General features: G+C 54.4%; 1 protein-coding gene and 1 long non-coding RNA gene across 3 annotated transcripts; one reads left to right on the top strand and one right to left on the bottom strand.

Annotated features, from left to right (window-relative positions):
- Window positions 1-536: 536 nt before the first annotated feature.
- LOC113899902 (myosin-6) lies at window positions 537-27,392 on the bottom strand. Its single transcript, XM_027553268.1, has 37 exons — window positions 27,361-27,392; window positions 26,844-27,062; window positions 25,507-25,650; window positions 25,117-25,273; window positions 24,993-25,020; window positions 24,608-24,719; window positions 24,262-24,354; window positions 23,557-23,620; window positions 23,187-23,285; window positions 22,631-22,734; window positions 22,407-22,545; window positions 20,495-20,763; window positions 20,087-20,257; window positions 18,633-18,942; window positions 17,645-17,715; window positions 17,268-17,355; window positions 17,060-17,177; window positions 16,572-16,695; window positions 16,155-16,291; window positions 14,345-14,600; window positions 13,956-14,198; window positions 13,633-13,809; window positions 12,958-13,103; window positions 12,621-12,711; window positions 9,273-10,137; window positions 9,063-9,181; window positions 8,256-8,452; window positions 7,548-7,731; window positions 7,206-7,371; window positions 6,956-7,080; window positions 5,089-5,397; window positions 4,575-4,778; window positions 3,445-3,570; window positions 2,953-3,228; window positions 1,747-1,842; window positions 967-1,101; window positions 537-615 (listed from the first exon to the last, which is right to left on the bottom strand). Exons 2-37 carry the CDS (start codon window positions 27,042-27,044, stop codon window positions 592-594), a joined length of 6,168 nt encoding a protein of 2,055 aa, XP_027409069.1. The 5' UTR covers window positions 27,045-27,062; window positions 27,361-27,392; the 3' UTR covers window positions 537-591.
- On the top strand, window positions 7,731-9,431 carry LOC113899904. Of its 2 annotated transcripts, none has more exons than XR_003513031.1 (4): window positions 7,731-8,018; window positions 8,889-9,006; window positions 9,081-9,187; window positions 9,340-9,431. It is a non-coding gene; the product is annotated as an uncharacterized LOC113899904 (long non-coding RNA). The 2 variants fall into 2 exon arrangements; XR_003513030.1 differs by having other exon boundaries at window positions 9,289-9,431.

Genomic DNA, 27,392 nt, shown 5'->3' with positions numbered 1-27,392 from the left:
CACGTAAAGCCCAGGTTTGGTCCATACTGCACTTCAGTTCAGCTTGGCATCAGCTGGCTCCAGTCTCAGGATGCCCTATGGGAAGGTAGGGCCCACACACCCGGGCTCCAGCCACCTGTGCCATCCCATCTCCATCCCCAGCCAGCTTTGAGCCTCTCCTAGCATCAGTGGGGAAATCATTTTGGAGGGAACAAGACACTTTTAACCCCCGTGGCTTCAGAGGCGGGGTAGGTGGAGGAGGGCTTCAGTTTCAGCAGTGCAACTCCGCGTCTAGGCGTCTGGGGTCCGATTGCCCTCCTGTGTCTTTGTGCTCTTCATTTGTGAAATTCCTCCCTCTCGTCCCCAGTGGCTGGTTGATGAGCAGTATGGGGACTCAGGTGGGGCAGGCTGCTGCACCCCTCTGGTCCTCAGTTCCTCCTCTGGAGATGTGGGGTGTCTTGGTTCCTCCAGCTCTGACGCAGGGGCCAGGCCACCCACCCCCCAAGGAGTCCAGGACGGCTCCTGGCCAGCCGGCGGGAAGGACAGGGGCTCAGGCAAAGTCTGGTACTCATGTTTATTGGAGGTCAGCTGGAGTGAGGTTCGGAGGCAGGGTCACTCCTCGTCATGCATTTTTTGCTGAGAAAGAATAAAAGGTGTGAGGGAACAGGAAGGAAGGGTGTGGGGAGAAATCTCCAGGGCTTTCAGGGGCCTAAGGGAGATGCCCTTAGGGGGAGAGGCTCAGGCCTTGGGAATCTTGGGGTCCCCTTTAGAGGTCTTTGTGGTATAGGTGGGGTGGGACTGGACTTTCTAAGGAGGTTCCAGCCTGTACGGGGCTTGTCTGAGCAGGAGGGGGATGCCCAGATGTGGGGGGTGCGGGACCCTCAGGATGCATAACCACATACAGGATGCAGTGCCCACTCTGGGGGCCACTGATGTTGGGGCTGTGCTGCCATGGGGGTGAGTAGCAGGGCCTGGGGAGGGACCCACCTTGGCGCCGATGTCGCGGCTCTTGGCCCGCAGCTTGTTGACCTGGGACTCGGCGATGTCCGCCCGCTCCTCCGCCTCGTCCAGCTCGTGCTGCACCTTGCGGAACTTGGACAGGTTGGTGTTGGCCTGTTCCTCCTGTGGGGGTTCAGGGGGATGGGAGGATGAGGTGAGGGGGTGCCCAGGCTCCTAATCCAGGGGCTCGCTGTCATCTATCACCCATGTTCCTGCGACAAAAGTGTCCTGCTTCTGGCTTGGCACCCTCCACAGACTTACCCAGTGCTCAGAATCCAGGCTACCCACTGCCCAAAAGGAATCCCATGCTGCCTGGTCCCCGCCCTCAGAATCCAGCTTGACCGCCCCTGTCCAACTGCTACCCTGACAGACGCTCCCCCACCCCTGGGGGGTCCTGCACACGTATGCTCATCAGCAACTCACGTCCGCACCTCTGTGCTCACCCAATGTCTTCCCCACCGTGCTGTACCTGCTCAGGCCCCTTTCCAGGCCCAGTTCCCCTGCCACCATCCAGCTTTCAGCACTGGCTGGCCCTGCAAGCTACATTGGCAGCTGCACTGCCTTCTCTTGGGCTCTCTGGTACATGGATTATAAGTAGCTTGTGGGTAGGTCCTGGGTCGAATAAGCTTTGCTTTTGTTAACTCAGGAGTGCCTGCCACAGCTCTGAGTTTGAGAGTTAAAGTGAACAGCAATCCCTCCGTCCGGGTCCACTGGGGTGGACGCTTGTCGGCTCTGACACATAGGAAGTAGAGAAAACCATGAACTCACCGCCTCCTCAGCCTGGCGCTTATAGGCCTTGACCTTCAGCTGCAGCTTGTCCACCAGGTCCTGCAGCCTCAGCAGGTTCTTCCTGTCTTCCTCCGTCTGGGGGCAGATGGGTGGAGGAGGCCAGTTTGGGGGAAGGAGCAAGAGCAATCATCTTTCCCTCCCTCACAACCCCATTCTCTTCCCATGCCTCAGCCGCCCCTCCCTCCCATGGGCCAGGCCAAAGAGGTTGTGCACAAACTTCATCTCTGATGAGACTTATAGGCCAAAGGTCTCACAACAGGATCTAAAAAGCAAACAGGGCTGTGGCCCTGAGGTAAGAAACAGGAGAGGCTTGGAACCAAACGGGATTTCTTCATTTGATAATGTGGAGACATCAGGGCTGTTCCAGATCTAATCCGGAGCACCACAGATGCTCTCAGCAGTGGGTCTAGAGTGACCAGAGAGGACCCAGGAGGAAAGCAGAAAGAAGGGATTATCATAATCCATATCATTCTAATTATCACAACCCAGTATGTATTGTTCTGGGTCAGGTATTGAGCACCAGGATCAATGGTTCCTATGTCGCTTGATCACTCCTGATCACTGCTTCTGCTAGGATGCTATTTCTATTTACACCCACACAACACACCTGCAGTTCTCCATTTGTACCTCTTTCCCATGCCTCTCATATCCAGCTGTCAAAATGAACCAACACCTCTTTTTTTTTTGTCCTTCCTGCCCAGGCATATTGGAAAGTAAGAACAAAAGCCCTGAGCTATGCAGATGGAAGGCTTAGAACATTCTGGAATCTTCTTTCTCTAAGGCCTTCTATCTGTTGTCCCAGGAGTTCCATGGAAGATCTGAGTCTTTTCCCATCCCTGATTTTATCACTAAATGCCACACAACGCCCCTGCCTCTGAGGCTGGTGGAAAGATGCCTTGGACGGTTCTGAAGCCTTCATGGTAGCACTTCAGGTTATTAAACATCTGGGAAAATTCTGGTTCAGGAGCTTTCAAGAAGTAGAAGCAGATTCTCCCTTTGCTAAAAAAAAATTCATAGACTCAAGCCAACTTGTCTTCAGAGAATGTGAAAGAAAACTAATCCCAAGACAGCTTTTCAAGAGGCAGGTGGCAGGAGGGCTCTGCGTGGGGCCCATGTGGGTCAGGAGGTGGGGCAAGGGATACGTTTTCACGTCTACTTCTAAGGGCGTGGCCACAGCGCCCGCACCTGGTACGTGAGCTCCTTGATGCGCCGCTCGCTCTTCCTCATGCCCTTGACCGACTCCACGTTGCGCTTCTGCTCGGCCTCCAGCTCGTTCTCCAGCTCCCGCACCCGGGCCTCCAGCTTCTGCAGCTGCTTCTTGCCGCCCTTGAGGGCGATCTGCTCCGCCTCGTCCAGCCGGTGCTGCAGGTCCTTGATGGTCTGCTCCATGTTCTTCTTCATGCGCTCCAGGTGCGCACTGGTGTCCTGCTCCTTCTTCAGCTCCTCCGCCATCATGGCGGCCTGCAAACGGGAGAGAGTGTAAAAGAACAGGGCCTGGGGCGGGGGGAGCCTCTTCTTTCCCATAAGAGTCACCTCTTTCTCATTCTGACATTTGGTCCTGGAGGCCCTCAAGCCCACAGAATGGCAGAGTCACTGTTGTTACAGCACAGTGCCCTGGCCTGGACCCAGAGCCCCTGTTTGAGTCTTTCAGGGAGGCAGGAAGGTGCAGTGACTCACATCCGTGATGGCCTTCTTGGCTTTCTCCTCGGCATTCCTGCACTCCTGAACTGCCTCTTCCACTTCTGATTGGAGATGAGTCAGATCTGACTCCATCTTCTTCTTCTGGTTGATGAGGCTGGTGTTCTAGATAAGGGTAAAGAAAACTGTTGGATGTATATACTTTTGTTACATGATTCTACACCTTTATCCAGAGAAAATTAGAACTAGTCATTTTTTTAAAAAGTCTTGCTTTTAGTATTTTCCTTGTTTTGTACCTGCTTTCTTTTTTTCCAATGAAAATATATGTACTGTAGACATTATGTAAAATGACTCAGCTCTGAAGACTTCAAGCAGGAAAGAGTCTGTAGTTCTACTCCTGAGCTCTTTAGTAACATGTCTACGTAGGGGAATGAAAGGAAATTCCAAGGAATCCCTCCCTGCAGGGAGTTCCAAGAAAAACAGGTACAACTGTTTTAAAAGGACTGTATCCTGGAAGAGATTGTAGTTATAGAAAGAATGTAATGAGGTAAGGAAGAGAGGATGACGTCAGTGGGTGATGTCATTCCCATATGTATTAGATTATGGAACGGAATTCCACAGGACAGTGCAATAAGATGGACATAAAAACTCATTGCTGAATATAGCTGAAAACAGTGTATATGGGATTGCAGAAAAATGGTGCTCTGCGGAGAATCTGACTTGCAAATATATGTGTGTGTTAGTCGCTCAGTCGTCCAACTCTTTGTGACCCCATGGACTGTAGCCTTAAAGGCTACTATGTTCATTAATTGTCCAGGCAAGAATTCTGGAGTGGATAGCTATTTCCTTCTCCAAGGGATCTTCCCGACCCAGGGATGGAACCTCGGTCTCCCACATTGCAGTCAGATTCTTTACCGTCTGAGCCACAAGGGAAGCTGTCTTTAAACTCCAAAAGTCCCATTAATAGAGCAAATTGAGGCTGGCTTTTACGTTTAGACCCCTTTCTCAAGGTAGTAGTTCTGCAGCCATGACTGACAGATGTAAGTTGGTCCAAGAGATGAAATAATGTATGATCCTGGCTGGACATACGCTTTCTCTGGGCATCTAGTTCAGAACATTGCCAGACATCCTATCTCTGGCCTTCAGCGGGTTTCCCCTAGCTTCCTCACCTGCGAGTGCAGCAGCTGCACCCGCTCGCTGGTCTCGATCAGCTCCTGCTCCGCCAGCTTCCGGGACCGCTCTGTCTGCTCCACCACGGCCCGCAGCTCCTCCAGCTCGGCCTGCAGCAGGTTGTTACGCCGCTCCACGATGGCGATGTTCTCCTTCAGGTCGTCGTTGGCACGGACCGCGTCGTCCAGCTGGATCTGGGTGTCCTGCCAGGGATGGGGTGATGTGGGAAGGCCCCTACCAGGGCCTCCATTTGGGATCTGATACACCCTTCCCTATAGTCACAAAGCTCGTGTTAACCTCAGGAGACACGTTCAGGTCTCCAGGCCCACAGGCGGGATTGGTCCAAAACACGCTCCAGGGCCTGATCAGTTCTCCTCCTTCAAGCCTCCAAATCCCGGAGGTTGGTGCTCCCCATGCTCTCGTATTTGTTAGCCCAGGACTCTTTCCTCCGGCCTTCACCATTCCTGTGAGCAACCTGACTTATCCCTCTCTGAGAGCCCTCACTTCTTTTACCTTCAGATGGGCTTGGGCAACTTTCAGGTGCTTCTGGGCCTCTGAGGCTATCCTGTTAGCCTGGCTGAGCTGGATTTCCATCTCGTTGAGGTCGCCCTCCATCTTCTTCTTCACCCGCAGGGCCTCGTTGCGGCTGCGCGTCTCCGCGTCCAGGGAGGTCTGCAGCGAGTCCACCACCCGCAGGTGGTTGCGCTTGGCCTGCTCCATCTCCTCATCCTTCTCTACCAGCTTCCGCTCAATCTCTGCCTTGATCTGGTTGAACTCCAGCTGGGCCCGGAGGATCTTGCCCTCTTCATGCTCCAGGGAGGCCTGGAGGGGAGAGGGACCAAAGTAGGCAGTCAGGGCACAGGGCACGTCAGGGAGGGAGGCCGAGAGGGTTCAAGGTGTCAGCTGGAGACAGCGAGGCAGGACCTGCATCCCAGGCCATGTGGGTGCTGTGGGGGAGGACATGCTGGATACCCTGGGGTTCCTTCATCAAGGAAATGTTTTGACCTCACAATTGCCAAGATGCTCCAACATTAATATTGCATGATCCTGACCCATCTAAAATATCATAGAAAAAGGAAGGATTTCTACAACTACAAATTCAAATGTTTCTCTTTGTTTCCCAAGTCCCTCACTCTATAGTGAAAAAAGTCAGAAGCCCCAAATCTCAGGGCTATCCCTGTGCTGTGCTATACTGTCACTGTCGTGTTTGACTCTCTGATCCCATGGACCTTAGCCTACCAGGCTCCTCTGTCCATGGGGATTCTCCAGGCAAGAGTACTGGAGTGGGTTGCCATGCCCGCCTTCAGGGGGATCTTTCCAACCCAGGGATTGAACCCAGATCTCCCGCATTGCAGGCAGATTCTTTATCTGAGCCACCAGGGAAGTCCCAGGTTCTTAAAAATGAACAGTAAACAATGGCTAATATATATTGAATTTTTAAGTGCGTTACCTCGTTTAATAATAGTCATGTGTAAAAGATCCAACTAGTCAATCCTAAAGGAAATCAGTCCTGAATATTCATTGGAAGGACTGATGCTGAAGCGGAAACTCCAATACTTTGGCCACCTAATGTGAAGAACTGACTCATTTGAAAAGACCCTGATGCTGGGAGGGATTGGGGGCAGGAGAAGGGGACAACAGGGAATGAGATGGTTGGATGGCATCACCGACTCAATGGACGTGAATTTGAGTAAGCTCTGGGAATTGGTGATGGACAGGGAAGCCTGGCATGCTGCAGTCCATGGGTTCGCAAAGAGTTGGACACGACTGAGTGACTGAACTAAAAATCTTATGAGAGTATGAAAGTGTTAGTCACTCAGTCTTCTCCAACTCTTTGTGGCCCTATGAACTGTAGCCCACCAGTCTCCTCTGTCCATGAAAATTTCCAGGCCAGAATACTGGAGTGGGTAGCCATTCCCTTCTCCAGGGGGATCTTCCTAACTCAGGGATCGAGGTACGTACAATTAATGCCATTTTACAGATGAGAAAACTGAGGTACAGAGAGGTTAAGGAACTTGCCCAATGACACAGTGGAGGTCCTCAAGCCAAGTTTCAAACTCAGATCTGTTTGACTCTGGAGCTGACACTCCCACCCCGTGTGAGGAGTTGTTATGATGGCCAGGTTTCAACTTTATAAACCCAGTGGGAAAGAAAAATCCATGATCAAGCTGTGGCATTTTCCTCTGTGCAGACTCTGGCTTTGAAGGTAGTAGTGGGTACTGGGTATATGACTTCGGACTAAGAAAATGATCTCATAGAGTTTGTCTTCGGTCAGCATCACCCCCAGGTGAGGGAGAGTAGGGGGTCAGAGACAGGAGGGTGATGGTAGGTGGGTAGGAGAGGGTCAGAGGCAGGGGTCCAGGCAGAGCCAGGCCCTCACCTCGGCCTCCTCCAGGGCCGACTGCAGCTCCAGCTTTTCCACCTCCAGCTGCTTGCGGACCTTCTCCAGCTCGTGCATATTCTTCCCTCCTTCTCCCAGCTGCTCAGTCAGGTCGGAGATCTCCTCTGTGGGAGGGGCGGGCGGCTCAGTCGGGGGCTGCCTGCTCCAGGGCGGGAAGGCCTCGAGGAGCTGCGGGGCGGTGCCACGTACGGACCCTCCCTGCCCCGCCCCTCCTGGCCCGAGCCCGCACCCTGCAGATTCTTGTTCTCGCGCTTGAAGGTCTCCAGATGCTCCAGGGACTCCTCGTAGGCGTTCTTGAGCTTGAAGAGCTCGGTGCTGAGGGAGCGCGCCTCCTTCTGCGAGGACTCCAGCTCCGACTGCGACTCCTCGTACTTTTGCTTCCACTCGGCCAGGATCTGCAGGGACCCAACGGACGGAAGAGGCTCAAGGGGCAGCCCCGGCCCCACCTCCGGGACCCAGGTGCCCCTCCTAGGCCCAGCCTCCCCTAGCCTCAGCCTCCTGGGGGGATGTTCCTGACTCCCGCCTGCCGGCCTGCTCTGTCGCCTGGCTGTGGCCCGCAGCCCGGGCCCACCTTGTCGAAGTTCCTCTGCTTCTTGTCCAGGGCGGCGGCGGCCGCGTTGGAGCGCTCCACGTCCACCATCAGGTCCTCGATCTCGTTCTGCAGGCGGTGCTTGGTCTTCTCCAGCGAGGAGCACTTGGCGTTGACGGCCTCGACGGCCTCCTCGGCGTCCTGCAGCCGCTGGGCCAGCTTCTTCCTGCCCAGGGTGGTTGGGTGTGTGTGTGTGACTCTACCTGGAAACGGTGGTGCCTTGGGACCACCCCTCCCAGAACTGCCAGATGACAAGAACCAGGCCCCTTCCCACAGCTCCTTGGGATGCTCTGGAAGTCCAGCTTCCAGGGAGCCAAGGCTGCGTGTGAACTGATTCTCCTCCCTACCCGCGGTGGCCTCTGGGTGGCAGTCTCCACCCCTCCCCACCCAGGCTGATCGGCGGTAGCTCCTCTGACCAACAAGCTTTTTGCTCGTCTTATACGTGAGCATCAGGTATAACCCGGGCCAAAAGCTCGCCCGTCACAGGAAGTGAGTTGGGGCCAGCCAGGGGTCACTCAAGAGTGCAGGATCCAGGCTCCCTCCCAAGCACCTCTGTTGCCCACCACATTTCTCCCCACTTCCTGTCTGCCTTTTTAAATCTGCCTCCCACGCCCACTCTGCCTGTCTCCACCAAGGTCCTCTTGCTCCTTCCTCTCTTAGAATTGGGGTGGGGCACTGCCAGGGACTCACTTGGCCTCCTCCAGCTCCTCGGTCCTCTGGATGGCGTCCGTCTCGTACTTGGTCCTCCACTGGGCCACCTCTGAGTTGGCCTTGGACAGGACGCGCTGTAGCTCGGCCTTGGCCTCAGTCTCCTCCTCGTACTGCTCCCGCAGCAGGTCACAGTCATGCCGGGCCGACTGCAGTGCGTGAGCCAGGGCATTCTTCGCCTGGGAGGGGCGGAACCAGCAAGTGGGCTCAGCTTCTGGGAAGGTGGGAGGGAAGACCCTCTCCCCATTTTTCGGATCTTTTCGTATCTATGACCTTGAATCAAATCCCAGCCTCCTTCAGGGTGAGAGGGCTGGTGGTGTGGAATCTCAACATCATGAGGTACCTTCCCAGTTTGCCCACCTCGTCCCACATAAGAAAGGAGGGGGACTTCCCAGGTGGTCCAGTGGCTAAGACTCTGTGCTTTCCGTGCAGGGGGCCTGGGTTTGACCCCTGGTCTGGAAACTAGATCTACATGCCATAGCTAAGAGTTCACATGCCACAGCTAAAGATTCCACGTGCAAAAAAAAAAAAAAAAAAGATTCCCAATGCCGCAAGTAAAGACGCCTCAACTAAGACCTGGTGCAGCCAAATAAATAAGTTGTTTTTTTTTTTAAGGGACGGAGTGATGTTTGAATGTGGCTTAGCTGAAGAGTAGAAGAACCTGGCCTGAAAGTCTTTCTATTTCGGAGGCCTATCTGTAGTCTCCAGCCTCACTCCAGCCTCCATTCCTGAGGTTGGTTGCCCAGGGTGGCTCTCAGTCCTGTCCACTGCCCACACGGCTGGCCTCACCTTGCCCTCCTCTTCCAGCTGCCTCTTGAGGTCCTCCAGCTGCTGGGTGTAGGACAGCTTCCCTCGGGTCAGCTGGGAGATCAGTGCCTCCTTTTCCTCCAGCTGCCGGGACAGCTCACCTGCAGGTGGGAAGGAGGGTTTGTGGGCTAGGGAGGGGGGCAACTGATGCTCTGCCCCGGGGCAGGCACAGGCCTGGTGAGGGGCACCCACCGTTCTCGGTCTGCAGCTTGGCTCGCTGGGTGGAAAAGTCATTGAGGGAGCGCTGGGCCTCTTCTAGCTTTGCCCGGTACTCATTGGCCTGGTCCTCCAGTGTCCGGGACATCTTCTCCAGGTTGGCCTTCAGACGGTATGGGACACGGGAGAGGTGAATGTGGGAGGGGTTGGGTGGATTGGAGGAAAGGTGGGCCAAGGTGGGGGAGGACACAGAGGTGGGGGGATAGGGGAGGCGACGGGCAGGGCTAGAGGGCCACAATCTGAAGAGGGTGCATGAATTAAAGAAGGGAGAGGTGGTGAGGAGATGGAGACGCAGAGGGAGGGCAAGGTGGGTGCAAGGGTGAGACGGAGAGAGACCAGAGGGTGGTGAAGGGAGTGAGAATACGAGTGATGGCAGAGAGACGAAGTGGAGGGAAGGTACCCTGCGAGGTGGTGAGGGAGGAGAGGGTGAGGAGAGGAGAGCCAGGCCCACCTTGGCCTTGATGATCTGCTCCATGTTGGACGTGACGTCGTCCAGCTCCAGCTTGAACTCGCTCTTCTCCTTCTCCAGCTTCTGCTTCACGCGCTGCAGGTTGTCAATCTGCTCGCCCAGCTCAGCCACGCTGTCGGCGTGCTTCTTGCGCAGGGCGGCCGCCGTGGCCTCGTGCTGCAGCGTGGCCTCCTCTAGGTCCCGCCTCATCTTCTGGAACTCAGCCTCGCGCTTCTTGTTCATCTCGATCTGCACGGACGTGGCCCCGCCGGCCTCCTCCAGCCGCTCGCTGATCTCCTCCAGCTCCCGGGACAGGTCTGAGCGCAGCTTCTCCACCTTGGCCCGGGCGGTGCGCTCAGCCTCCAGCTCCTCCTCCAGCTCCTCTATGCGTGCCTAGGCAGGACACGGGGGGCTCAGACCCAGCACCTAGGCCCCTCCATTGGAGCCCCCTCCCAGGGCTCTAGAAGGCTGTTGGCCAAGATGCCCAGGTCCTGCGGAGCAGTGGTTCCCACCAAGGGACATTCTGTGCCCCAGAGGACAGTTGAAAAGGTCTGGAAACATTTTTGATTGTCATGACTTGGAGAGGAGGTGTTGCTACTGGCATTTAGTGGGCAAGGCCGGGGAGGCTGCTAAACATCTGATAACGCATAGACTACCAATAAGAATTTGGGTGAAGCCATACTTTTAAGGCATTTCCTGGAGGGGCATCTCAGACCCAATCTGAGCATCTCTCGCCCTGAATCCTGAGAATCTGTGTTCAGAGAGGGATCTTGAGATCCCCTGAGATCCTGAATCTCAGGAATTCCACAGATTCACTAGACTCTGCTAATGATAAGACAGGAAAGCTGGTGATTGTGTTTTACAAATATTTACAACAAAATGCCTCAATTAAAAATTTTTATAATCTTCTGAGTTAACTACCAAGTTCTAATCAGCCTATTCCTCGAGCTCTGGAGCTTACTGTATTTACGCCCATGGCTGGATTCCAGCTTGATTGTTCCCTTCCAGGCCAGGAGGGTGCTAGCAGGATGCACTCTTTTGTATCATGTTCCCACCTCATTTTTTTTGGCCTTAGCCTTGGCCCATCTACCTTTTGATCTATTGTCTGACTAGCCAGGAGCAAAAACGAGGTTTGAAAGTGAAAGTGAAGTTGCTCAGTCGTGTCCGACTCTTTGCGACCCCATGGACTGTAGCCTATCAGGCTCTTCAGTTCATGGAATTTTCCAGGAAAGAGTACTGGAGTGGGTTGCCATTTCCTTCTCCACGGAATCTTCCCGACCCAAGGATCGAACCCAGGTCTCCCGCATTGTGAGCAGACACTTTACCGTCTGAGCCACTAGGGAAGTCCAAAAGAGGGAGGATTGGTGGGGTCCTTTCATCTGTGGTTATGGGGGGGCTCCTGGGAGCAGGAGAGACAGGACCACCATACCTCTGCTCCCAGGATGGGGCAAGAGCTTGGACAGGAAGAAGAAGGAGCCACAGTGCATTGCCAGGATCGGGTGAGGATAATACACTGTTGTTCTGGGTCCAAGAGGCTGCCCAGACCCAGGGTAGAAGAACCTGGGGATGCTCTGGCTAAAACCCAGAAGGGGCATCCAAGAAGATGGGAAGTAAGAGCATCACTGAAGGCAGGCCAGCCCCTGAGCAGCCCCCAGAGGAGAGGAGTGGAACTGTGTTCACGTGTCACTTGCGGCCTGGACCCTCAGCCTGAATGCGGAGGGGATATTGGCCCTCTCCACCAGCTGCGATCTCTTCAGGAAATGAGGGGGTCAGTAGCTGAGTCCCCTTGGCCTAGGAGTCACTGTGTCCAGATGTGGTCATGCAACTTTGAAATGAGGAAGAGAGTACCTGCCTCCCTTGCCTCCAGGGTTCTTCTGAAAAACACAGGACTAAAAGCACATTAAAATTCAGGGTGCGTGAAAGGCAAGGGAGACTTTGGCTGTTAATTCAGTCTCCTCCTGCAGAGGGATGAGAAAGCCATGGGCAGACAAAAGAACATCTTCTTGCAAGGGGCTGGCTGACTTCTGTAACCTGAGCTATACTAAAATCACATGTATACATAGCCTCCTGGTTGACAAAGTGGGTTCCTATACAGTATCTCTTCCGGTCCTCTGCAAGGCAGGGGTCATTAGTCCCATTTTACAGATGAGAGGAGAATCTGAGGTGCAGGAGGAGAAGTGACTTGCTCAAGGTCTCAGGAGTTGACTCAAGTGCTCTGTGGGGATTCAGCCCCCGTTAGTGGCAAGGCAAGTACCTGGGAAGAATAAGAACAGAGCTCCCCATGAGAAGGGGCTCCATGAAGGCTTTTCTCACCCCCATGAGGGGAAAGAAGCACCGAAGGAAGGGTTAGAAGAGAACCAAGCCCTACCAATGGTCCCAGGGCAGAAAGGCCACTGGGCTTCCCTGGTGGCTCAGATGGTAAAGAATCTGCCTGCAATGCAGGAGACCTGGTTTCAATCCCTGGATTGGGAAGATCCCCTGGAGGAGGGCATGGCAACCCACTCCAGTATTCTTGCCGGGAGAATCCCCATGGACAGAGGAGCCTGGCGGGCTACAGTCCGTGGGGCCACAAAGAGTTGGACATGACTGAGCGACTAAGCACGAGAAAACCCATTAGGCAGAGTATAGCTCAGCAAGAGAAGCTGTTTTAGTTAAGTGTGATCCCCACCCACCTCCCCAGATAGCCCAGATGAAATAAGACATTATTGGTCTAATGGGGGAAGGCTGATGTTCCCAGGTGCCTGGAAGTCAGGGCTCACGGGGCCTCTGGGTAGCTCAGAGTTCTAGATACTGTCTAGAACCCTAAGCAGCTCCTGCAGTCCCAGCTGTCTCACCGCCATTGAGCTCCCCGGTGGCCGCACCCAGAAGAACCTCACCTGGTTTTCCTTAAGTTTCTTCTGCAGCTGAAGGGCCAGTGCCTGCTCATCCTCAATCTTACTGTTCAGCTGATTAATGTCAAACTCCTTCCTGGAGAAGAAGGAGGGGACAGGAAGTTTTCTTTTCTCTGCCCTCATCCTCTCCTCCTGCCTCTGCATGCAAGGACCACTCCTCTCCCTCTGGCCCCCAAGAGTGAAGGCAGGGGAAGGGCTGTGGTTGACCTGCTTGCTCCCGCTGTGCCCTGGGCAGCCTTGGCCAGAGGCTGTGCAGCACCCTGAGCTCTAACCCTCAGGCAAGACACCCCCAGGGCCCCTCCCGGCCTCCCTACGCTCCTACTTCTTGAGCTTTTCTTCCAGCTGCAGTTTGTCATTGTCTAGGTCCATGATGCTCTCCTGGGTCAGCTTCAGGTCACCCTCCAGCTTCCGCTTAGCTCGCTCCAGGTCCATGCGTACCTTCTTCTCCTGTTCCAGGGATCCCTCCAGCTGGTGGAGAAAGTAAAAATGAACAGGGTGTAGAAAACCTGAGGTCCACAATACATCCCCTCTGCTCCCTTCTAAACCCAAAGTCCAGTGGGACTGGAAGTCAAGCCAGCAGAATCATCCCGGCAGAGATGAAGCATTCAGAGACCCAGCCTAGTGAAGAACTGTAGAAAGAAAGGGGCTTTCACAGGTGGCTCAGTGGTGTAGAATTTGCTTGCAATGCAGGAGCTGCAGGTTCAATCCCTGGGTCAGGAAGATCCCCTGGAGGAGGGCACGGCAACCCACTCCAGTATTCTTGCCTGGAGAATCTCATGGACAGAGGAGCCTAGTGGGCTACTGTCCATAGGGTCACAAAGAGTCAGACACAACTGAAGTGACTTAGCATGGACAGCAAGAAAAGCACCCCGGGTGGGATGGAAATTAGTTTTAGGGATGGAAATTAGTTTTAGGGATTGCAAACCCCTTGCCATTGGCGTTGCCTGCAAAATCCTGACCTGAGAGAGACAAAGGAAGCATGGTTGTTCCTACTCACATCATCCACCTGCTGCTCCAACTTGACTTTAGACTTGGTCAGGGTGTTGACCTTGTCCTCCTCAGCCTGAAGGTCATCCAGGGCCTGCTGGTGGGCCTCTTGCAGAGCTTTCTTCTCCTTGGTCAGCTTGGCAATGATCTCATCCAGCCCAGCCATCTCCTCTGTCAGGTTCTTCACCTGTTGACCAAGAACCCCATCCCCTCTAGGGTCAGACATCACCAACCTGGAGACATCTATGGAGACCTCCAAAGCCAAGGGCCAGGACCACACTCAGGTCCGAGGATCCTGAGACTTGGTCTGGATTCAAAGGGAGCTGCCCTCACCTTGTTCTCTGTTGCGTGCTTCTCCTTCTCCACCTTGGCCAGTGTCAGCTCCAGGTCATCAATGTCCTTCTTGAGCTCAGAGCACTCATCTTCCAGCTTGCGCTTCTTGGCAGTGAGCTCAGCGTTCATCTCCTCCTCGTCCTCCAACCTCTCGGTCATCTCCTTCACCTTTGCCTCCAGCTGGATCTTGTTCTTGATCAGCTGGTCACAGCGCTCTTCCGCATCATTCAGGTTGTCTTGTTCCTGAGAGAAGAGGACAGACAGGAGAGCTGGTGATGAAAGAGAGGAGAGATCCAGAGTCTTAAAGAGAGCTGAAGCTTGGAGACTCATAGTCCCTGATGACGAGATGGGTTAGGATCCAGGGGAGGGGGAAAGAGAGATGGTCTTACCGCCTGCACTTGGAGCTGCAGGTCGTTCTTCTCCTGCAGCAGGGACACCATCTTCTCCTCCAGCTCCTTGCGCCGAGCCTCTGACTTCTCCAGTGTCTCTTTGATGCGCCCAAACTCCTCCTTCATGTTGGCCATCTCCTTCTCAGTCTCTGCACTCTTCAGCAGTGGTTTGATCTTGAAATAGAGCTTCATCCAGGGCCAGTTCTTGACCCCCATGAAGGCCCGAATATTCCACTGGATTACCAGCAGGGCATCCCTGGCAAAGGAGCATGGAGGCAGGGAGCCGCACTGTGAAGGAGCACTTTCCAGTCATAGGGCCAGCTGTACTGGGATCCCAGCACATCTGAACAAGTGTGTGGGCACCTGAGGGCAGGAACCTGCTCTGGCAGGCTTGATAGGCAACCCCACCCCAACATTACCACACTGAACATGGAGTTGTCAATAAATGTTTATTAATTGATCAATTCAACAAAAGGGCAGTTTATATCTTCCTTTCTGGGGTAGTAGTAGCTATGGAAGCGACCAATTATAGCACCTCTACTGTGTTCAGTGTTTCTAATCTCCTAAGAACCTCAAATATGTTAAGAATATGGTATTTTCCATTTAAGAATGTATATAATGTATGTGTAAGTTATGAAGAATGAAGCAAAATGATTTATCTATGAAGTCATCACCCAGACAAGAAGTAGAGCATTGCCTTCATTGATTCTACTAGTAGACTACACTCCATCCCCTTTCCCGTCCTTTCACCAAAAGTAGTCACTACCTTGAATCTTGTGTTTCTCATTTCTTAACTCTTTCAAAAATATTTAAACCATATGTGTATGTATTTTTAAACAATGTGTGTGTGTGCTCAGTCACTTCCAACTCTTTGCGACCCCATGGATTGTAGCTTGCCAGGCTCCTCTGTCCATGGAATTTTCCAGGTAAGAATACTGAAGTGGGTTTCCATTTCCTCCTATGAGGTATCTTCCCAACCCAGGGAACTTCCCTGGGTTGGTGGGTCTCCTGTGCACCTCCTGCATTGCAGGAGGACGCTATTTTAAAATTATTACTGAGTTTTATAAAAATTGCATCACACTATACGTATCCTTCTGTGACTTGCTTCTGTTAACCCAGCAGTATGATTTTAAGGCTCAAATTTGTACCATGTAGTTATAGTCCCCTCCTTTTCATTACTTGATAATATTCCCCAAATAAGTATGCTACTGTTTACCCGTTCTCCTGCAGATGAAAATTCAAATTGTTTCCAGATCTTTGCCATTTTGACCAATGCTGCTATAAAGATTCGTTTTTGTCTTATGTTGTGAACACATGCAGGTATTTCTTTGTGGGAATGCACTCAGGAGTGGAAAGCTATGTAACTGTTCAGCTTTCAAAGAAAATGATAAATTGTTTTCCAAAGAGATTGCACACATTTCCCTGGTGGCTCAGACAGTAAAGATTCTGCCTGCAATGTGAGAGACCCCAGTTTGATCCCTGGATCCAGAAGATTGCCTGGAGAAGAAAATGGCAACCCACTCCAGTATTCTTGCCTGGAAAATCCTATGGATGGAGGAGCCTGGCAGGCTACAGTCTAGTGTTTTAAAATGGTATCTCACTGGAGTTTTAATTTTCATTTCCTACAGGGAATTTTCTTTTTTTAAAAAGAACTCAAAATGAGACCCAGACTGGTCAAGTCACTTGTCCAGACCAGCTAGTAAGTGATGGAGCCAGGATTGAACTTAGGTCTTTCGGCCCACACCTCTGGGCTCTGCTTGTCTACCTCTTACATTTCTGAGAGTGTGTCTCCCTTTCCCTTCAGCCTCACCTGCGCTCCAGGATCTTCTTGAACTCAATGCGCATGAGCTGACCCCGGGCTTGGGCCTGGATGCGGGTGATGATGCGGCTCAGCCTCTCGTCCCGCATCTCCTCCAGCAGTCCCAGCAGCCCCGCCTTGAAGAACACCTGGGGGCAAGGGGCAGAGCCAAGGGGGCCACAGCCTCAGAGAAGGGTAGCCAAGGTGGAGGGAGAGTGTGGGAGACCCTGGCTGAGCTTCCCAGGGCCCCATCACCTGCATACCCTAGACCTGGGAGTGAAATGTGAAAAACAAGACAGAAAAGAAGCTGGGTCCCAACTCTTGGTTGACACGGGAAGCCAGGAGTCAGGGTCTGCCTTCCGAACTCAGCTGTTCCACTCAGTGTGGCTGGGTATCCTACACCTCCACCCTAAGGGCCTCCAGACTCACCTTGGTGTGGCCGAACTTGTACTGGTTGTGGTCAATGTCCAGGGAGCCCAGCAGCTTCTCTGTCCCTTTCCTGCTATCAATGAACTGACCCTCGGGGATGGCCGCTGGGTTCAGGATGCGATACCTGGAAGGAGGTGCCTGGAGTTACCCACGTTCTGCACTGATTTGCTCTGCCCACAGAATCAAGGGGCTTCCCTGGTGGCTCAGACAGTAAAGAATCTGCCTGGAATGCTGGGACCTGGGTTCGATCCCTGGGTCGGGAAGATCCCCTAGAGAAGGGAATGGCTACCCGTTCCAGTATTCTTGCCTGAAGAATTCCACGGACAGAGGAGACTGGCAGGCTACAGTCCGTGGGGTTACAAAGAATCAGACACAACTGAACGACTAACACTTTGTCACAGAATCTGAGACCAGCTGCAGACTCCTCTCCCCACAAGGCTGCCCAGGGTTTCTCTGTTCCCTGAGCCCTGTGGCACCCCAGTACCCACCTCTGCCTGAAGTCCCCGTAGAGGATGCGGTTGGGGAAGCCCTTCCTGCAGATGCGGATGCCCTCCAGCACGCCGTTGCAGCGCAGCTGGTGCATGACCAGGGGGTTGTCCATCACGCCTGCAGCAGGAAGGGAGAGGCAGGGGGTCAGCCTCAGGACAAGTGGATGCCAAATGCCCTCTCCAGACTAGAGCCTTGTGCGTCGCTCACCGGGAGCCTTCCGTTCATTGGGGATGATGCAGCGCACAAAGTGAGGATGAGTGGTCCTCAGGTTGGTCATCAGCTTGTTCAGATTCTCCTGGAGGCAGATGAGAAGTGGAGGTCAGGAGCCACAGTGACCATCCCTTTAGTCCTGACCCCGGGCCCTGGACAACCTGTCACCAGAGCCCTCTAAGGGATTGGGAGGTGATATATAACTTATGATGTGAATTCAGGCTTGTGTAGAATTTACATGCCAAAAACAACGACATAACTCTAGCTTCTTTTCTCCCCAGACTCAGAGCATCAGGTTAAGGGTGGTGCAGACAAAATGCTCTGGGCTGGGTCTGCCCACCACAGGTCTGTTGGTATCTCTGGGCCCTTCTTACCCGGTGGAGGGCTGACACTGTCTGAAATGATGAACCCTTTTTCTTGCCTCCTTTGCCTTTACTGCTGTCCCCTAGTAACAAGAGAAGGAACGATGAACCAGGGCTTGAAATCGGAGACCCTTTGAGCAGGGGCAGGGCTCTGCTGCTCACTAGCTGTGTGACTTTGGACAATTTATCTCCAAGTCTCCGTTTTCCCACGAGGAGGAGAGTCCTTCCCTTTAAATGGTATAGAGAGGATTAGAAAAGATCAAAGTTTCATGCTGCCTCTCCACTGTTTGGCACACAGTAGGTCTTGAAATAACATTAGTGCTTTCTCCTCCCTCTCTCTTCTAACCTCCCACACCATGCTTACATTTTTCCACTTTCTTCTTGTATTTTACCCTCCTCATTTCAATCCACACCCTTTCTCTTCCTTCTCTGAAGGGGAGGCTCATTTGTTCTACCGTACATTCACTGAAGCTCTACACATTCACTGCGGCCTCCTGCAGAGGATGGTTCTATGCCAGGCCTGCTGCAGTGATGCGGGTGCCTCTGGCACCGATCTTCAGTTGCTCTGAGTCTTGAAGAGGCGCAGAACACGTATACCAACATCCATAACCCAGAGGGCAAAATCACACTCCCACAGAAACGGCACAGATGGGCTGCTGTGGGCTCTCTTGATGTCCCCCTCTTATGGCTCCCTCCTGCCTTTATTTTCTTAATTTTAAAAAAGTATATATATATATATTAAAATTTGGTTGTGCCAGTCTCAGTTGCGGCATGTGGGCTCTTTAGCCGCAGCACGTGAACTCTTAGTTGAGGCATGCAGTATCTAGTTTCCTGACCAGGGATCGAACTCCCAACCCCGCCATTGGGAGCTTGAAGTCTTAGTCACTGGACCACCAGGGAACTCTCCCTCCTGCCTTTGGAATCACGTGCTTTGAAGCAGTGGGCCCCTGGCCCCTTGCACCTCCAGAACTGCTCTGGCGGTGGAGGGCTGCCCTCTTACCGACATCAGCGGAGGCATACGAGGAAAAGAGCGTGGCCATGAGCTTGAGGGAAGACTTCTGGTACAAGCCCACCACCGTCTCGTTGAGCGGGTCTTTGTTCTTCTCCAGCCAGCCTATGATGTTGTAGTCCACCGTGCCGGCGTAGTGGATCAGGGAGAAGTGAGCTTCTGGCTTCCCCTTGATGTTGCGTGGCTTCTGGAAGTTGTTGGACTTGCCCAGGTGGTTGTCGTACAGCTTGGCCTTGAAGGTCATGTCGGTGGCCTTGGGGAACATGCACTCCTCCTCCAGGATGGACATGATGCCCATGGGCTGAAGGGGGAGAGGAGAGCGTTACTGGACGCATCCCCAGGCTTGCAGAATCCCACACCCCGATTGAGGAGAAATTGCAGCTGTGTATCTGGCAAGCCATAGAGAGCCCGTGCTGCCACCTCATGTCCTGGTACAGGAAGCCAACATTCCTGACGTTAACCTAAATCTGAGTACGTTCAGATCTGGCCTAGGGAACCTCTTCCTGCCCCAGTGGCCCCAAAGAAGAGCCCTGTACTCCCAGTCCCTACCCCCAGGGCTCACAGCACAGCCCCTTCTTCCTGGATGTCCCTGCCCCAGAGCGGGATGAGGACAGGACAGAAGGGATGGGAGGCGCCAGACTGCAGGGCAGGGCAGGCCAGACCTGTGCCTGTATGTCAGGGAACGGTGTTCCAAGGAATGGTTAGAGGGATTCAGGTTCTGCACGATGTCCTGCACTTCAGAAAGTGTAGCAGTTTTTGACTTTTCCTGGGACAGGGATCCTACTGAGAATTTGGTGAACCCCAAGATTTCCTCCCCAGAATTTGTGTACACACATACTTGTGTATGCACCACGCCCCCACCAGTCCACACATATTTTTCCATACAATCTCAGGGGAATCCGAGGCCTCCAGAAGAGCAGGCCCCTGGATCACCAGGCAAAGCTTGTGGGGGGAGGCCCCTATTTCTGACTGGTCGTGGCTGGGCTGGGGGACCATCAGTTGCTGTGGGCTCTGCCTCCCTCCGCAAAGGCTCACTGAAAGCAAGTCAGGACAAGGAGTGTCCTCTGAGGAAGCTCCATAGACAAGAGGGCCTGAAGACAGGCTTATCCTCAGCCAACTGGAAGAGGATAGGAAGCCAATGTGTCTAGTTTCAGCCTAGGTCCTTTCCACGAATGATGCTTCTCATGGGGCATCAGAGGGGCTAGGAGTCTCCTCCTTCACTGCATCTCTCTCTTCAGGTCCACCATATGGGACAAAGTCCTGGGTGCTGGGAGAGAAGGAAAGGCTGGACCTGTGTATGCCCACAGTGTCACAATGAGGGGAAGCAGGGCCTGGAGGGAGGCTGGGGGATCTGGGGACTAGTTTCCTGGGTGTAGAGGGATAGGGCTGCCACTTCGTCTGGGATGGCAGGTGCAGGGACCTGGGTGGAGGGGCCAAGGCAGCACCTTCTCGATGAGGTCGATGCAGGCCTGCAGGTCCATGCCGAAGTCGATGAACTCCCACTCGATGCCCTCCTTCTTGTACTCCTCCTGCTCCAGCACGAACATGTGGTGGTTGAAGAACTGCTGCAGCTTCTCATTGGTGAAGTTGATGCAGAGCTGCTCGAAGCTGTTGAACTGCAGGGTGGGGACGGGGAGGAGTGGATCAGGCAGGCAGGGGTCTGTGGCCTGAGGGGTCGGCCCAGGGCTGCGTCCAGCCAGGCAACAGGGAGGGAGCACCCCCTGAAGATACATGGCTGTCTCCACCCCTGGGGAGCCTTCCCCGGGGCTGGCCTGTAGTTGGCTTGGCCAGCGGTGGCTGCCTGTGTGAACCAGTGAGTTCCCGTTCTCCCGGGCCTGGGGCTCCCCACTCACATCAAAGATCTCGAAGCCGGCGATGTCCAGGACGCCTATGAAGTACTGGCGAGGCTGCCTGGTCTCCAGAGTGGCGTTGATCCGCGTCACCATCCAGTTGAACATCTTTTCGTACACCGCCTTGCCCAGCGCCCCGATGGAGTAGTACACCTGCTGGACATTCTGCCCCTTGGTGACGTACTCGTTGCCCACCTTCACCCGAGGGTGGCACAGCCCCTTGAGCAGGTCGGCTGAGTTCAGCCCCATGAGGTAGGCGGACTTGTCAGCATCTGGTGGAGAAAGAAAGGGATAAACAAGCACTTTCCATAGACTGTCCTTCACTGCTCAGGGCCACTAGGTCCTAACCCTGTCATTAAACAGCTGCAAACTGAGGCCTGAAGGGCACAGGGCTTGCCGTGGTGACACAGCCATTGTGTGCCTGAGGCCCCTCCGTCACCCCAGACTTCCCACCACCCTGCCTGCTCACCTCCATCTTTACATCTCCTGCATGTCTCTGGACCCGGCTCAGTGCCAGCACAGCTGTAGCCGTGTCCCCTGCCCTCATGCATCCTCTCCTCTCTCAGGGCAGGGACTGTGGCTGATGATGTCCTCTGCTCCTTGCTGTCTTTGTCCCCAGTCCCAGGATCTAGCCCAGGACTGGGCATGCTCTACAGTGAATCTATGTGTCCATCAAATTGACTCGCTGGGAAATCAGGGTTCCTAACAGTGTGTGGGTCAGCCCACCAACCCTCAGCTCTCCAAATGTGCTATCCAGCATACGAACTCTATTTGTGTGTGTGTGTGCATGCTCAGTTGTGTCTGACTCTTTGCAACCCTATGGACTGTAGCCCACCAGGCTCCTCTGTCCATGGGAGTTTTCAGGCAAGAATACTGGAGTGGGTTGCCATTCCTCCTCCAGGGGATCTTCCCAACCAAGGGATCGAAGCTGCAGCTCCTGTGTCTCCTGCACTGGCAGGTGGATTCTTTACCACTGAACCACCTGAAAAGCCCCATGATCTCTATTTAGAGGAGACTTGCTTGGTTTAATTTTGAGAGTTTTTATGATAACTGGTGACATGCTATTGTGAAACTCAGGTTTGGCACTTGATCTAGATAGATACAGAGAAGGGATCCTTGAAGGTAGGTCAAGAGGAATATTCTCAGGCATTTTTCCAGCCCTGTTTACACCTTCACATCTACTTCTCAAGGGATTCTCAAATCAGCCTCAGAGGGAGCTGGGAAGGGCTACTGCTCCATTCCACTGAGGCGGAAGCTGAGAGCCAGTGATGTGGGTGATGTGCCAATGCCCAGAGCTGTGTCCTGACCCCTGGCCTCCTGTCTCCCAGCAGAATATGGCAGGGAGCCTGTGAGGAGCTCTCCTGAGGGCTGGGCACTCTCACATACACACTGCTTTAGTGACGGGGATACTCAGAACTCAGGTCCGTGCTTTCCTGGGCCTGGCGGAGTCTTGGGCACAGGAGGAAATCTCTCCATTTCACTTCTGCTCGGTGCAGCTGGGGTTGAGAAACTAGCGGGACTGTGAGGTGCCTCCTGTCTTCCCACTTCTCCCATGTCCCTGCCCTCGCCCACCCATAAGCCTCAGGTCCTCTGGGATCCAGCCTGTTTGGGATGGAGGGTGGTGTCTGGCTAGGTTATAATAGAACAGAAAGCCTCGAGTCTAGATCAGGTGGGGAGAGCCCACCATGAGAAAAGGCACCACCTTCTGACCACCTGCTTCTGCTTTGGGTTTCCTCCCACTTTCTGTATTGTGGTCCTAACATTGCTGCTGTGAATGCTGCTCCTTAAGAATCACTGAAAGGCACCCCGTTTGGACATGGCATGGAGGAGACTCTGCCCCCAGAGTGCTGTCCCTGCACGAGAGGCAGACCCGCTGCCCCCCAGGCCTTCTCAGCCTGCCCTCCTGTCCTCGAACCTTCCGTGCCGTCCGGCTCCGCCTGTTCCTCCCGCTGCTTCTGCTTGAACTTCATGTTTCCGTAGTGCATGATGGCGCCTGTCAGCTTGTAGACACCGGCTTTCTCCTCAGGAGTGAAGCCCAGCACATCGAAGGCGTTCTGGGGCAGGGCGAGAGACGCAGAGTGGGTGATGGGGCGGGTGGCCCAGGAGCCCCCGGAGCCCTCCCACTGCCTCCTCACTCACATCTGTGGCCATGAGCTCCTCAGAGTCGTCGATGGAGGGCACGGACACCTCCCCCTGAGACACGAAGGCGTAGTCGTAGGGGTTGTTGGTGACCAGCAGCATGTCTGTCCAGGCGAGGGGCAGGGCCAGGGGCAAGGGGACGGGAGTGGGGCGCAGTGGGGGAAGGGGTGGGGAGAAGGGAGGAGCGGGAGCAGGTAGAGAGGAGGACAGTCAGCAAAGGCCAAGGGAAGGATCCAGAAGAAAAGGAAAAGTGGGTGATGGGGACATGGGGAGAGAGGATGGTGGGGGGTGACAGGTGGAAGAGGGGGAGACAAACGCAGAGGAGAAGGAGAAAAGAAGTAAAGGGGAGGAGAAAGAAGACAAGGAAGGGTGTGAATAGGAGGCAAGAGTTGACACAGGTGGGTCCAAGGTGGAGGAAGAGAAAGGTACCGGGCAGATGGAGGGAGGGGACAGGTGAGCAGGGGGGCGGGGCGGGTGAGGAGGAGGAGGGGTCTGCCCTGCACTGCTGGGCTTGCGGGGGGTGCCAGGGGCAGCAGGGACCTCTGACGGGGCTCACCCAACAGCTCTGGCTTCTTGTTGGACAGGATCTGGTAGAAGATGTGGTAGTTCCTCTCAGCCTTCAGCTGGAAGATCACCCGGGACTTCTCCAGGAGATCTGGAGTAGGAGAGGCGGGGGGAGGGCAGGTGGGAAGGAAAAGAACCAATCAGCGAAAGGGTGGAGGTCAGGGGAGAAAGGCTGTCATGACAAGTGGAGAGAGACAGGGGAAGACTGGGTTTAAAGAGAAAAGAATGATAAAGCCGGGAGACTTTATCTAAAGTCAGAGACAGGAGATGGAGGGGAAATGTCGACAGAAGATGGCACCCAGCGAGGAGTGAAGGCAGAGGTGAAGGACTCGAGGAGGGGGCCAGGTTCCCTGCATACTCACAGGTCTCTATGTCTGCAGAAGCCAGCTTTCCAGTGGCTCCAAAGTGGATCCTGATGAATTTTCCCTGGGGGTAGATGGGACAAAGAGTGAGGGAGGGGGCTAGAAGAGACAGATGGAAATCCTGGACCTCAGTGCAATCCAGAATGCCCTGGATGGTTTTGGAAATGTAAATGATTTCCCTGGAGCCCCAGTTTAGTATCATAAACAAAATAGAATGCATCCTGTTTGTGCCTCTGATATGCTCTCACATCATCCTCCCAATAACCAGCAAGGTAGAGACTACTGCCTCGGTCTCACAGATGAAGGACCTGGGGCTCAGAGAGGGTTGGGAACTTGCTAGACAGATGGAAGGCTGGGGAATTGGCTCAAAAGCCCTGCTGTCCTCCTTCCAGCTCTTCCACTTACAGCGTGGAAGAGCTTTGGGAACAGTCATAAAAAAAATATAGAATGTGACCCAAGTCAGCCCGATGACTTGGTTCTGCAACGAACAGCTCTGGTGGCTCTGGGTCTCTTTTCTTGAGTTCTCAGAACTCAGGGGCCAGGTTGAGTAGGGAGGGTTTGAGTGTGCATGTGTGTTACTTGATATCCCAAAACCAAATGCAGGATGGTCAGCCACGTGTGGAGACTGTTGGCAAAACTGCACCTCCACCCCCTTTTTTCATCAATGCTGCATGAAGCCTGTGGGCAGTGGTCAGGTGCACTCACGAAGCGGGAGGAGTTGTCATTCCTGACGGTCTTGGCGTTGCCGAAGGCCTCCAGGGCGGGGTTGGCCTGGATGATCTGGTCCTCCAGGGTGCCCTGCAGAGGGGGCAGAGCGTGGGGCTTCACCTCCAGGTGGTGCTGGGGAGGGTGGGGGTGGAGTGGGATGGACTGCTGGTGGTCTGCAGCTCGAGAGGGCCATATTCAGACCTCAGAGCATGTCTCCTGCCGGGAAGGTCTCGGGCACTGGGCTCAGGGATGCTGTCTGCACTGTTCCCCAGGGCAGGGCTAGGGGTCATCTGGTCAGCCTGCCCCCTAACCCCCTCTGTTGAGCCTGCAGCCCACCTCGTACCTTGTTCGCATTGACATTGTCCTTCTTGCCACGGTCACCTATGGCTGCGATGCTGGCAAAGTACTGGATGACACGTTTTGTGTTCACAGTCTTCCCTGCCCCGGATTCTCCACTGGAGGCAACAGGGACCCATCAGAACCCAGATTCCCAGTTTTCCATTTGAAGCTCAGCACTGCACCCTCTTCCCTCAGAGTACCAGCCATTGAATCTCCTCTCCCAGGGCCTAGCTCCTTGCAGAATCTGCCCATCACCGTAGGTCACTCTGGCTCTCCTCAGAGAGCCCAGCTCCTGGCAACCACAGCCTTCAACCATCTCTAGCACCCCAGGAATCAGCCTCGGCCTCCCCCACACCAGGCCCCTCTGTGGATGGGTGCTGCTCACTCACGTGATGAGGATGGACTGGTTTTCCCGATCTGGAAGAGAAAAGAGGAGAGGCAGAGGGGTCAGGGCTCAGGGCCTCAGTCTATGGTGTCGGGCCGAGGGGCCACATGTCAGGGCCGCCAGCCCACCTGTCAGCATGTACTGGTAGGCGTTGTCGGAGATGGAAAAGATGTGGGGAGGAGCCTCGCTCCTCTTCTTGCCCCGGTAGGCGGCCACCACCTCGGCATTGTACACGGGCAGCCACTTGTAGGGGTTGACGGTGACGCAGAAGAGGCCTGAGTAGGTCTGAAACAAGAGACAGGGCAGTCACGAGAAGTTGGAGGGGAGAGCCTGGGATGGGCGTGGTGCTAGGCAGAGGCGTCCCTGGTTATGCCAGCTGGCTCCTGTCTTCCTGCAGCTAACCAGGGATTGGGAGGGAGCAGAGGGAGAGTTCCAGTCCCCTCCCCTTGAGAAAGTTGCCCTGGCCGACTTTGGACCCCAGTGCAGAAGACTCCCCGCTGTGTGTAGGGCGCACTCACATAGATCATCCAGGCTGCGTATCGCTCTTTGAGGTTGAAAAGCACAGCAGGCTCGTGCAGGAAGGTCAGCATGGCCATGTCCTCGATCTTGTCGAACTTGGGCGGGTTCTGCTGCAACACCTCGTCCTCCTTCACGGTCACCGTCTGTGGAGGCGAGGGGCAGTAGGACAGACATTTCTTCCAGGACCCTCTCTAGACTTGCCCACTTACCTCCTCCCAGAACACAGGCTGTGACCTGGCCTTGTTCCCCTGGCTCTTTTCTCATAGTGCCTGGGCCCTACCCCATAGCTTCCTATGACGCCAGATAATTTACCTTCCTGCTCTCTGTCCCTTCTTATGGATTGTCCTAGAGTCCCTGTGTCTTGCCAGTTCCCCAGACTCTGCCCATGAGCATCACCTTTCAGTCCCTCCCTGAGGGTCTAGGGGCAGAAGCTCTCTGATCTTACCCTGACTCTTGGGGGCATGCTTGAGGGCATCAATTGCTAAGGGCAAACCTTGCTGCTGCTGGAGAAACATCTCACCCATCTACTCTACACTCTTCACTGGTCACTGTCAAATGGTTTGACTGCCACTGGCCAGTTTGTCATGCCCTTGCATCATGAGATCCTGTGAGTAGGTATTCCAGCACTTTTTTTACAGTGGAGCAAATGATCAATGATTTGTCAGTATATGGTGGCTGCTAGTGGCAGAGTTGGGGTCATAGTTAAAGTCCCCAGTGGTTGTGGCCTGTTACTGCACACCTCAAGGGGACGAGACAGTCAGCCAGTATAGACAGTCGGACTCGTAGACAGTCAGTCTACCGGGCACACGGTTCAGAGCCACTGCTGTTGACTGGTGGCAGTTCTCACAGCTGGCATGAGGGACCAGGGGCTGTGGGCTTCTGAGTGCTAGTCGTCAGCCCTGGACTGAGCATTCTGCTCAAGAGTTCCTGCTTTGTGTTCATCTGTAAATTTGCTCTTGGTATGGTTGGGGCGCGCTGGGGAGAGTTGGTCCGTGGAGAAAACTAAGGCACAGAGTGGAGGGATGCAGGTTTGAGAAGGGAGCTTCATTTGATGCGGTCTGTGCCCTCTTTAGCTACATAACCCATCTGGGGAGGAAACCAGCTGAGGTTCCCTGCCTGCAGCATCCTCCCTGGCAAGGGGTGGGCATCCCTGGGGTGGCCTTGTTACACTTGCTCAGATCCAACAAGAATGGTCAGTTCTCACTCAGATGCTGGGCCACTTGAGGGGAGATCGTCCTGAGCCCCCGCTGGCTTTGGCTCTTTTCCAGAGCCCCTCAGCTGCCACTGCACGTGGCTCCACCCCTGCACCCACCACCCTGTGCTGTGTCCCACGCACCTTGCCAGTCTCTGTCTCGGCAGTGATCTTGCCTCCCTCCCGCGACAGGATCTTGGCCTTGACGAACTCCTCCTTGTCGTCTGGCACGAAGCACTCGGTGCGGATGTCGAAAGGCCGTGTCTGGGCCTCCAGTCGCTCCCTCTCTGACTTGCGGAGGTACTGGGCTGCCGCCCCAAAATCGGCCATCTGGGCATCGGTCATCTTGTCGTTCCTCTGCGGCTGAGACAGGAGGGCCCGGGCCTCAGTGGTGGCCTTGCCCTCTGCAGTCCCCATTCCCTGCCCCATCTCCTCACCACCTGGGTCCTGTCACTCCCACCTCCCCAGCTGAGAAGCACCTGGCCTGCCTCCAGCCCTCTCTCGTCCTCTGATATGAGGCTGAAGGGAAATCTGTGAGGGGTTTGCGTGGGGTGGAACGGACTGGAGATTGCTAAGGCAGGGTGCTGAGGCACTCAGAGGAGAGACAGGGGCCCCTGGTCCAGCAACCTGGCTTCCAGGAGAAAATTGGGGTGATTCTCACCTGGTGACCTCTTCACAGAGAATCCTGAAGAC

Source organism: Bos indicus x Bos taurus, chromosome 10 (assembly GCF_003369695.1).
Source record: "Bos indicus x Bos taurus breed Angus x Brahman F1 hybrid chromosome 10, Bos_hybrid_MaternalHap_v2.0, whole genome shotgun sequence".
In the NCBI taxonomy this organism is placed as follows: Eukaryota; Metazoa; Chordata; class Mammalia; order Artiodactyla; family Bovidae; genus Bos; species Bos indicus x Bos taurus.
This window is presented reverse-complemented; position numbering and strand designations above follow the sequence as displayed.